General features: G+C 37.0%; 1 protein-coding gene across 2 annotated transcripts in view; it reads left to right on the forward strand.

Moving 5' to 3' along the window:
• The first annotated feature begins 670 nt into the window (after window positions 1–670).
• LOC126418497 (iron-sulfur clusters transporter ABCB7, mitochondrial) overlaps window positions 671–12,463 on the forward strand; it is a 74,489-nt gene continuing 62,696 nt past the window's right edge. Inside the window, exons 1-2 of one of the 2 annotated variants that reach the window (XM_050085282.1) lie at window positions 671–883; window positions 3,220–3,402. In XM_050085282.1, the coding sequence (XP_049941239.1) occupies window positions 701–883; window positions 3,220–3,402 (366 nt within the window). In that variant the 5' untranslated portion in view covers window positions 671–700. The remainder of the gene's footprint in view (window positions 884–3,219; window positions 3,403–12,463) is intronic. The other variant, XM_050085283.1, reaches the window with a different exon arrangement.

The raw sequence follows: 12,463 nt of genomic DNA on the forward strand, positions 1-12,463 counted from the left end.
GTTGACATCGACATTGCAATGCCATAAAGATTTTGAACTGTTGACTGTAATGTTGAAACAAGCATTAAGAAGAATAATACGTAACATATGCGAAGCTGTATACGCTGTTATATAGCAATATTCCATGAAGTACAATTCCTTAGTTCTATAATTTATCAGTTGCGACAAATTACGTGTTCTTTCTTTTTCTTTTTTTTTTTTTTAGTCGATTTTGGAACTTCATATACTCTAATCAGTTATAGAAATGGGAAATGAGCTAGGTCCTGCTGTATCCTTTACCTTGGATCTGAGTATCTGGGGATTTCCAGTTCTCTTTCTGAAGTCTAACAGCAACTTCTTATACAATTATATACTGCTGCATTTCTATCACTGTCTCTGTATTTCTTGATCATAACTTTCTACAAACTTGAGTATTGGTGCTTATCAGCCATATGTATTTCAGTGTGCGCACAGAGATGAGAAACAGTAGACTGAACCAAAAGCTGTCTCAGAATTTTTCACGGCCCAAATTTGTGACGATGTTTGGACCGCACGTTACGACGTGTGTGCGCAGAAACAATACACATGTCTTTTGCGCATACTTTTCGTTGCGTATGGGCTGACGTGCTCGTAAACAGCTCGAAAAGTCAAAGAGAACGGATGGAGTGCGGGAAACCAAGACTTGCACAGTGATCTTTCTAATTCTAAGAGTTCCTTGGGTATGGCGGCGGCTGTGCTGTTGAGGGTTTATGGTGTTTCTGGGTTCGGATGCTTAAAATTGACGTATCGTCGTCCCCGTGGTGTATGCTGTCGAAATATTTCACATGCCAATCTTTACAAGAAGCCGAAAACTTTGGTGTTTAATGGAACATCATTGCTATATAACCCTCTTACGTCAGCACGAGTAAGTTACTAAGTTAAAGAAGTTGTATGTCAATTTTTACGCGTTTCAAACGATTTGCCCGTATAACGTTTTGCTTAATGACAGACTGAAACGACCATTATCCGATTTAGAACTGTCTTGAGGTGTGTCAGTGTGTTTGAAGTTGTAAGATGGGCCGGACACGCAGAAGCAGACGAAGAAGAAAGATTGCCGGTAGATGCTCAAGAATAGACTATCAGCAAGAGTTGAGGACCCTTGGCAAGTGGCTTAGAAGCCAGGGATGGAACCCAAATTGTAAATTAAGAGTGGCTGATTTCGACATTACAGGAAGAGGACTTATGGCTGGGGTTGATATAAAGAGTGGTGACAAAATTATGAGCATTCCGTGTGACATACTGTTGACAACAAACACAGTGAATTTGTCTGATGTGGGTTGTTTATTTCATGGAACTGATAACATGTTTTCCGCGCAAGAGGTCTTAGCGACCTTCCTTCTTTGGGAACGTCATTTGGGGTATCACTCTAAATGGTTCCCATATCTAGATACTTTACCACCAAGTTTTTCAACTCCAGTTTTTTGTGCAGATGATGAAATAAAAATGTTACACAATCACCTTTTGGATGCAGTAGTCTCACAAAAACAAGAAGTCAAGGATTCATTTCATAGAATTAGTGATTTAATTTCTATGAGAAAGACATGCACATATTGTGGCAGTAATAAATTTTTGAACAGAATGGAAACCTTTTTTACCATAGAAGCATTTATGTGGGCCTGGTATGTCGTTAACACACGCAGTATATTTTACCCAGTCCCTTTGGCGACATCTCGACCTTCAATTAAAATTAAAGATAAAAATTGTATGGCATTGGCACCATTTTTGGACCTATTTAATCATTCATATGATGCAGTTGTTGATATTGAAATGAGCCAGAACAGTTATGATATTATTAGTAGATCATGCTATTCAAAATATTCTCAGGTTTTCATTAATTATGGTCCCCATTCAAACATGAAATTGTTTTTAGAGTATGGTTTTATAATTCCTTGCAATCCACATGACTCTGTTGATTTGACATTAGAAGACCTTGTGGATGCTGTAAAGAGAACTAAAGGCATAGAATGCAGTTGCTCTGGAGCAAAATATGATTACCTACTTTCTCACAAATTATTGGAAAACATATTTTTATGTTCTGAAGGCTTATCATTTAATGCTAGGGCTGCCATATACATTTTGATTTCACCCGAAGCCAGTAAATTGGGATATAAAAGTGTGTACTCTTCTGAATTCTCAAAAGAGGAAATGTATATGTTGTGCATGACTGGCAAAAAGTTGGTGTCAATGAAACGTGTGGAATATCAAACTATATTTGGCAGGATGATTAGAAAAGAAATCAACCAGTGTACTTCAAGTTTTCAGGTTGCAAAAGACTTAGTTACAGAATACTTGACTGTTTTGGACAAGTGTGAAGTTTCTTTAAGTGAAATGTGCCAAGATTGATTTGTGAAATGATTGTTCTAAGACAGCCTTGTTTGCTGCTTTCACACAAATCTGAAATGGAAACACGCGGTTTATGTAAGTAAATGTGCAATGTTGTGGTAGTATTTTGGTGAAGGACAAAATATTAAAATTAGGAAATGCTTACAGTTTTTTAAACAAAGCTCTGTAACAGTGTAATTCCTTGTTTAATTAATCTGGTATTTTAGTTCATTGTCAAATGCACATTTATTTTGATAGTGATAAAGAGAAGTGAAGAGAGGTTGCGAAGGTGTAAAATAATCTTTTGGAGTTATACAGCAGTTAATATAAATAACTATTAGTGAATATGACCATTTCGTCTATGTCAAAATTGTTACTGTGTTTAGTAAACTAATCAGTATGAAAATTTATAACTCTGTTAACAAATCTTCGGTGACGGTTATGTAGTGCAATCCCTTCCTCTTGCATTTTTCATAGTCTATGGGTGAAATATCTATGTGCACCAAAATATTCCTGGGATATTTGTTTGTCATACAATCTTTCTGAATTTACTTCATAGATTTAGATTCATAACAAATTGCATTAAAGATGGTGCAAAAGTAGACATCATCCCATGCTACAGATCAGTCTGTTATATTAACAAGGTTTTCACTACAGCCATGAATGTGGGGCTGCAGAGTGATGGCTCAATAATAGCCTGAGTTCTTTGTATAGTAAAATTTTGTAGGGTGTTTACAAGCAGAATGATGTAATGGAAACCAAAAGAATAGATTTAAGAAAAAAATATTTTAAAGGATAGATTTTGTGCTCTCACCACCTACTTGTGTAATGTTAGGATGTATTTTGCAATTTGTGTATACAGTGGTCGAAGTATTTCAGTGCGTTTCAGCACGGCCGCCAACAACGGGTAAACCATCTCCTGCAGACAAACCACCAGTTCGACAATGTTTCCACCCTGGTACTGCATCTCTTGCAAGGGAGGGGGAGCAGTTGGTCAAAGGTGGCCGGAAGATCACTGCTGTAGAAATGCTGAGTGCTATGGGAGCGTACATCTGGCCAAAGGTGAGCGTGAGCCATTGTAAATTTAATTAGGTTACTCTGTGTGTATTGTTATTGTAGTAGTATCATTTTTCAACATTACAGTAATATGGTACCTGTTTCATTATATCATTTACATCTTTGTGTAAAATGTGATGAATTAACAAAATTGTTTATGAAATGTAGATCTGCTCAGAGTTAGCAGCCCACAAGTTGATATAAGTCTGCTGTCTTATAATTCAATTGGCCTATTTCTGTATAATCTTTCATTTCACCCAAGGGGACTGTAAATAGTGAACAGAAGCAGTGTAGTATACCACTTTTAATTTCTCAGTAATTAATCAGATTGACACATTAGATTCCACTTCACCAGCTTACAACTAGTCGCCTTTCAACCTAAGCTAGACCTTGGGCTATGCGAAAAGTCAGAGATAAACCAGAGCATTTGACTAAAGGAAAATTAGTGTTTAAAGTTCCATTGACAGAGAGATCATTGGGGACCGAGCACAAGCTCTGATCAAGGAGAGACGGGAAAGACTCTCTGACATGCACTTTGAGGATCTATCCAAACATTTGCCTTAAGTGATTTGCGGAAATCTGGAAAACCCTACATATGGATGACTGGATGGGGATTTGAACCACCTTTATCCAGAATGTGATTACAGTGCGAGGCAGGGTCGGGGATTTTCTCTGCCTTGTGATGACTGGGTGTTGTGTGTCTATCATCATCATTTCATCATCATTGACTCGCAAGTCGCCGAAGGGGCATCAACTAAAAAGGACTTGTAATACGGCGGCTGAACTTCCCCGCATGGGGCCTCCCGGCCAACAATGCCATACAATCATTTCATTTCATCTGGCTCAGTCACTGTGTTTGAAGTAACGCTCATCAGCTTTAACTATTGATGTCACATCAAGCTTTGAGATGCTACACAAACATGATATCAAAATGGCAACCAATAACATTACATGTTTTCATGGCATGAAAATATAATCATCAAATACAGAATCATACAAAATCTTAATAATAAATATTGAAGTTTACAGGACAACCATGGGTCAGGATAAGCTAAAATCTAAACTAAGAATTGAAAAATTGTGATGATAGTAAAATATAGAAAGCTACCAAAGGTACACTTTATGTTGGCTCCAAAATGCAAAAGACTTGACATCAGATGTGAATCAACAGTAACTGATATTGAAAACATCACTTGTCCTATAAACTGTAAATGCTGGTACCAACGCAGAGAACCAAAATGTGTAAAAGTAATTACACTTTATATCATTTTAGTGGCACTAAAACATACTAGGCAAGCAACTCAAACAAAGCAGCAATATAACATACTAGGTAAGCAACTCAGATGTACTACAATATTGAACGAAATAAACCAACACTAATGCCTTGAAGCAGAAAACTTACAAATAATAGCTTAGATACTTCAACAAAACAGAAACACAATTTACCACACACACAGTTTGCCATCAAAGAAACACTGAAACTATGAAATGAAACCAAATGATAAAGAAAAACTGTCAAAAATATAAAAATAGTACAATTTAAGAAACCAGAAGAATAAAAAAAAAACTAAATAAAAAACACCAGTGCCATACACAAAGCCCCCCTTAAAATTTACCAATTAAATTCAGGAAGCCCTGAAGAATACAGAAATCCTTAGGAGCATTGTTCCACCAGCAATACTCATAAATCCAAGTCTGCAGGATAGGATAGCACCTTTTTCTGTTCCCTACAACAGTGTTCACAGCCACAACTATCCCCTAGTAGTGTTCATACATGCCCCAGTTTCATACTCTTTTATTCCAGGTCATGATTCACATGAAGATGGTTGTAACTCTTCTGTCCAATCCTTTATAAAGAAGCAAATCCATTTAACATTACCGTAGGATCTTCTGCAACATGTTCTCATATAAGAGAAACCAAAACCTACTTAGGGCAATTTTCATCCACAGGACATGCACACCCAAAATAACAGCCCCACCTAGACAAAAAGAACCATCTCATCTAGCTTTCTCCTGCCCTTGTTCTTATTATAAGGTGATTCATCACTTTCCTCTGTCAACCCATGGGCCTTTCTCTCCTCTCTTTCTCTACCCCCCCCCCCCCCCCCCCCCCCGCCTCCTGCTATTCGGCCCTCAATATTTAATAAATTTACAACATAACTCCCTAAGAAAATAGAAAATATTCAGCCTGTTAATGTTGCCACAAACATCTGTTTTGTGCATGTCATATCTTACAGAGGACATACAGTAAAAATAGTTGACATCCCTACCAGGTACTATGCCAGATTGACTGCCCCAAGCACTCTTTACAACAACTTTGCGTGTAGCAGTTGGATGACTAATGAGACAAAACCTTCATCAAGCACATAGTAACATGACATATACGGCATCTGCATTGTTCTCCAATTACATGTAACTTTTGTAAAAATTCAATAGTTGGCTCCTGATCTTCCATAACAACATACGGCTGTTAAATATTAATGAAGGATGTGTTTTGCAAAACTTACAGTGCAAGATCAGAAACTAGTAAAACAAAATAATGAAACAAGAAATAAAACAAAGGAGCGTGTTATTTATCTCTAATACACAAAATGAGCCTTGATGCCTTGAAGAATTTAGATACACTGGATAAAAAATTTATTTTTGAAAGGAAAATGTTTATATATGTATCCTAAAGCTCATATAAATTGTAATCAGTGTTTTTGCTTGTTATTAAGACAATTGGAGACCGTGTTTAATCTCTGACTGCTTAGAAGATGAGACATTTGTTAATGAATGACTTCTATAATGGCACTACTCAAAGCCAACTGATGGTTTTGAATGCTAAGTTGTTCACAGTTACTATACAGAAATTTTTGCTGTCTTTACTCTTTGACATCTTCATATGAATGTTACTTTTTTCCCTTTGTTGTCTGTTAGAAATGACGAACAGGTGCTTCTGTCATATTATGTTCACTCAATTCAGTGGCATAAAGTTTTTGAATGAGTAATTTCAAACTCTAGTTTTCTCATGGTATTGTGTCCCTGAGATCCTTAATCTGTCCAGATGAAATTCAACCATTTAATATTTCCTTTGTTTTGTTATTCCATCATTTTGATCTACAAATAACTTTTGCAGTTTAGCTATGTGTGCACTAATATCGTCTGCTTCATTGTGCTTGACCCAAAAAAGGTTTCAATCATGTTTAAACATTGCATACTGCTAAGTACAAATCATACATGTAGTTTTTCCCCATAGTTCCTCAATTTTTGTATATCAACAAAAATTGAACTCGTTCCCTTTGTGCACTTGTTATGTGTTACTGCTTGCTTTCGTACCATCCCCTTGCCAGTCTACATACATTATTTTTTATTAACGTTCCTTTGGCCACTCCACATGTTGGCACATATCATTAATAATGTTTTAGAATTCATATGAATGAAGCTCCATAGAGATGTGCCACTTCCATTTTGTTCAGTCATCTGTACCTTCAAGCTTATCAATATCCACTTTATAGTCACATTTATGAGCAATGTTCTTATGGAAGGGTCTTATTATCGTAAGACATGTTTCAACAAAAATTTCATCCATCACTCACTGGATTGAGACAGTCTTCTTTTTAAAACTTTTCTTTTTGTGCCATGTACTCATAATAGCTCAGCCAGCAAACAATAAAGAAGGTTGATTAGGGGGAAAAAATGTGTAGTCACAAATTTTTTTACAGTGGTAGGCAGGAGTGCCAGGAACAACACACTAAAAATCCTGACAAGTGGTGTGTGACCATTGGAGTGAGTGGGTGGGTGGGAGGATGACACATACAGTGAACTTTGTTTTTCTTAAAGAATTTGAAAACTGTGATGTTTTTCAAAAACTTTTCCCACTGTGGAATTAAACAACATTATATTTTCGACAAGAAAGGGGCTATTCGTTTTAGCTCTGGGACCAATAATTTCTGCATTGCAGGAAATGGAAAAATTGCAGATTATAAAAAATGATATTTTAATGGTATAAAATGAATGTTTGTTTGTTAAATACAGTGAGATAAGAAACAAAGTTGTGTAACTGTGTTGTACTCACTTCGTGCTCAAATAATAAATGGTCATAAAGTTACTGTATTGGTCTCACTATTAATTGTATCAATGGTAGACTGTGTAAATCTCTACCATTAAGAAATTGTTGGCACTTGTAAAAGTGGGCTGCACTCGGTGGAACCTGTTACCACACCTCCAACATCTTGCAAGGTGGCTGTGAATATCTCTGATCAAATGGGACTGATTGTGTTCAAGTCTAGAACAATAATTGGCTGCAATACTTTGTTTGAGGTATGTTGAAACATCTGAAGCTTCCCTAACACCTGAGTGAACTACTTCTATTGCAGAGGGAACAAATTTAATCCTGCGGGCCTCTTCAGAGCTTGAGAGAGCTGAGACAGGAGTGATGCATTTTTAGATTAGATTAGTTTTTTGTTCCATAGATCCGTGCTGAGGAGATCCTCGTGGATGTGGAACGTGTCATTTTTTTTTTTTAAAGCTGATATAACAATACAAATAGTATGAATATATACAATACATGCTTTGTTTCTATTAAAAAATTCGTCAATGGAGTAGGAGGAGTTGGCCACTAGTAAGTCTTTCAGGCTCCTTTTAAACTGATCTTTATTAGTAACTAAATTTTTTATGTTTGCTGGCAAATTATTGAAGATGAGTGTTCCTGAGTAGTGGACCCCTTTTTGAACTAAAATAAGTGCTTTTAAGTCTTTGTGCAGATCATTTTTGTTCCTGGTATTGCATGTATGAACTGAGCTGTTTGTTGGAAAAGAGATATATTATTTTGGACAAATTTCATTAAGGAGTAAATATTCTGAGAGGCAGTAGTTAGTATACCCAGGTCTTTGAAGAGGTTTCTACAGGACGTCCATGAATTTACTCCACAAATAATATGTATTACACGCTTTTGGACTCTGAAAACTTTTGTTTGACTTGAAGAGTTACCCCAAAATATTATACCATATGACATTATGAAATGAAAGTAGGCGAAGTATGAAAGCTCTTTTCATTTTTATGTCGCCTATGTCTGTTAACACTCGAGTTGCAAATACAGATTTGTTAAGGCGTTTCTGTAGTTCTGTGGTGTGCGCCTCCCAACTGAATTTATTATCAAGTTGTAATCCCAGGAACTTAAGACTGTCAACCTCTTGTATTTGCTCTTCTTCATACTTTATGCATATGCCGGGTGGAAACCTCTTACAGGTTCTGAATTGCATATAGTGAATCTTTTCGAAGTTTAATGTCAGTGAGTCGGCTTTAAACCATTTATTAATATCCATGAAAATATCATTAGCAGAGCTTTCTAGAACTACACTCGACATACTATTTATTGCAATACTTGTGTCATCTGCAAACAAAACAAACTCTGCTTCTGGCAGTGTAACTGATGAGAGATCATTAATGTACACAAGAAAAAGCAATGGCCCTAATATGGATCCTTGTAGGATGCCACATGTAATTTCTTCCCATTCTGATGATGACTGATGACTTAATTCACTAGTCTCTTGCACTGACACCCTTTGTTTCCTTTTAGCGAGGTATGACTTGAACCATTTTGCAGCACTGCCCATGACACCATAGAATTCTAATTTATTTAAAAGGATGTTGTGGTTCACACAATCAAATGCCTTTGACAAATCACAGAAAATACCTGCTGCTTGTAACTTGTTATTTAATGAATTAAGTACATTTTCACTGTAGGTGTAAATAGCCTTCTCGATATCAGAACCCTTCAGAAATCCAAACTATGTTCCTGATAATATGTTGTTTGTGGTCAGATGGTTGAGAAGTTGCCTGTACATTACTTTTTCTAACATTTTTGAGAATGCTGGCAAAAGTGAAATTGGTCTGTAGTTTGATGGTATCTCTTTATCCCCTTTCTTGAATAGAGGCTTAACATCTGCATATTTTAGCCAGTCAGGAAATGTCCCAGTTATAATTGACTGGTTACACAAGTAAATTAGAATTGTACTAAACTCACAAGAACATGCCTTAATTAACTTTGTTGATATTTCATCGTAACCACTAGAAAGCTTTGTTTTTAAAGATTTTGTTATGGAAGTTATTTCTTTGGGAGAAGTGAGTGACATATTCATGTACCTGAAGCTATTTGTAAAGGCTAGTTTAAGATATTCAAGGGCATTATTTACTGATCCTGACAATCCCATTCTATCAGTAACGGATATAAAGTACTTGTTAAGTAGATTTGCCACACTATGCCCATCGGTTACTAATGTGTCATCTACCCTTAGTACTATTTGCTTCTCTTCCTTTCTGGTTCTACCAGTCACCTCTTTCACTATATCCCATATCGTTTTTATTTTGTTCCCTGACATTGCTATCTTCTTCTCATAGTGCATTTGTTTAGATGTCTGGATTACTTTTTTTAATATTTTACAGTATTCCTTGTATTTAGCTAAATCATCAGCATTGGAGCTATTCTTGGTCGACAGATACATTTTCCTTTTTGTCTTACAGGAAATCTTTATTCCTTGTGTAATCCATGGTTTTATTATAAACTTCTGTTTAATTTGAGTAACTTTTAGAGGAAAACAGTTTTCAAACATGGTACTGACATTGTTCATGAATGTGTTATATTTTTCATTCACGTCATGAGCACTATAAACATCTTTCCAGTTCATATCTTTGAGCAGTTTTCTAAACACTCAGTTTTTGATTGATTGACTACTCTCCTGTACTCAGATTTAGCAGTCTTGATAATCTGCTTAGAGTTTACATCTATAACAAGGAGCTGCATGTCATGATCTGATAGTCCATTTATTACAGGTTTTATGATATGATTTTGTTCCTTTGATTTGTCTAAAAATGTTATCAGTGGCTGTCCTTGAGGATTTAGTGATCCTAGTTGGAAAGTTTACAGTGTGAGTTAGATTGAAAGACAACATTCTTTCTCTTTGTTGAGTCACATCCGACTCTTCGTGACCCCATGAACCAAATCACCCCACTTTTTCCTGTCTTGCACTTTCTCCTGTAGACCTTCCAGGTTGGAACACATTGCTTCTGTGATGCCATCGATCCATCTCATCCTCTGATGTCCTCTTCTTCTAGTTCCTTCAGTCTTCCCCAGCATTAATGTTTTTTCCAGCGAGGCATGCCTTCGCATTGTGTGTTCAAAGTAGGTCAGCTTTTGTTTTAACATTAGACCTTCCAGGGAGACATCTGGTTTTATTTGCTCCAATATTGATCTGTTAGTTCTCTTTGCAGTCCATGGAACTCAGTTTCCTCCAACACCACAATTCGAAGGAGTCCATTCTTCACCGTTCAGCCTTTCTAATGGTCCAGGTCTCACATCCATACATCACAACTGGAAAGACCATAGCCCTCACAACACGGATCATTGTTGCTAGTGTTATATCTCTGGACCTTATAACCTTGTCAAGGTTTGACATCGCCTGTCTACCGAGCAACAGGCATTTCCGGATTTCATGGCTGCAGTCGCCATCAGCAGAGATCTGGGAACCGAGATAACTGAATGTGGTCACTACCTCCATGGTTTCTCCTGCTATATCCCATGAATTGATAGGTGTAGTTGCCATAATTTTCATTTTCTTCACATTCAGCCTAAGACTGGCCTTTTCACTTGAGTCTTTCACCTTCAGCAAGAGTGTTCTCAATTCTTCTTCACTTTCTGCATACAGGATCGTATCATCCGCGTACGTGAGGTTGTTTACATTTATTCCAGTTATTTTAATTCCTGTTTCTCCTTCATCTAGCCTCGCATTCCTCATAACATGTTCTGCATACAGATTGAATAAGTATGGTGACAGTATGCAGCCTTGCCGGACCCCTTTCTGAATCTTTATCCATTTTGTTGTTCCATACATAGTTCTCACTGTGGCTTCTTGGTCAAGGTATAAACTCCGTATCAGATGAATGAGGTGATCTGGTACACCATGTTCCATAATTTGTTGTGATCGACGCAGTCAAAGGTTTTGGCGTAGTCAATAAAGCAGAGGTACACATCTCTCTGGAATTCTCTTGCTTTTTCCATAATCCACTGAATGTTAGCAATTTGATCTCTAGTTCCTCTTCCTTTCCTAAATCCAGCTTGTTCTTCTGGTAGCTCTCGATCTAGATATTGGCGAAGTCTATTTTGTAAGATTTTCAACATGACTTTGCTAGCATGTGAGATAAGTTTGATTGTTCGGTAGTCTGAGCATTCTTTAGAACTTCTCTTCTTTGGAATGGGGATGAATACTGATCTCTTCCAGTCTTCTGGCCACTGCTGCGTGATCCATATTTTTTGACTTATTGAGTGCAGCACTTTCACTGCATCCTTTCCAGTGACTTTAAACAATTCTGCTGGTATTTCATCATGTCCACTAGTTTTGTTATCAGCCATATTTTCAAGGGGCCCCTGGATTTCACTCTCCAAAATATCTGGCGCTAGTTCTAAATTAACATTAACATCAGCAGTAGGAGCCCTGTAATTATGCAGTTCTTTCTTGTGTAGGTCTTCTACATATTCTGCCCATCTTTCCTTAACATCCTCTGCTTCACTCAGATCTTTCCCGTTTCTATCTTTTATCATTCCAATTTTTGCCTGGAGTTTTCCTTTAATTTCTCTAATTTTCTTATAAAGATCTCTTGTCTTCCCCATTCCATTACTATATTCAACTTCCTTGCTCTGTTCATTAAAGAATATATTTTTATCTCTTCTAGCTAATTTCTGAAAATCTTTATTTAACTCAAACATAGCTGATCTATCTCCCTTGATTTTTGCTTTCCTTCATTCTTCTGCGACTTGCAGTGCCTCAACTGATTGCCATCTAGCCTTCTTGCTGTCCCTTTTCTTGGGAATGTGTTTCTCTGCAGCCTCCTTGACAGTATTAGCTACTTCTGTCCACATCTCTTGTGAGCTTTTGTCCTCCAGCTCTAATACATTAAATCTGTTTTGCACCTCTACAGTGTAGTCGGAGGGTATAGAGTTAAGGTCGAATCTGCAAGTTGGGATACTTTTTGCTACATTCTGAAGTTTCAGCCGAAATTTTGCAATCAGGAGCTCACGATCTGATCCGCA

This window comes from Schistocerca serialis, chromosome 9 (assembly GCF_023864345.2).
Source record: "Schistocerca serialis cubense isolate TAMUIC-IGC-003099 chromosome 9, iqSchSeri2.2, whole genome shotgun sequence".
Classification (NCBI taxonomy): Eukaryota; Metazoa; Arthropoda; class Insecta; order Orthoptera; family Acrididae; genus Schistocerca; species Schistocerca serialis.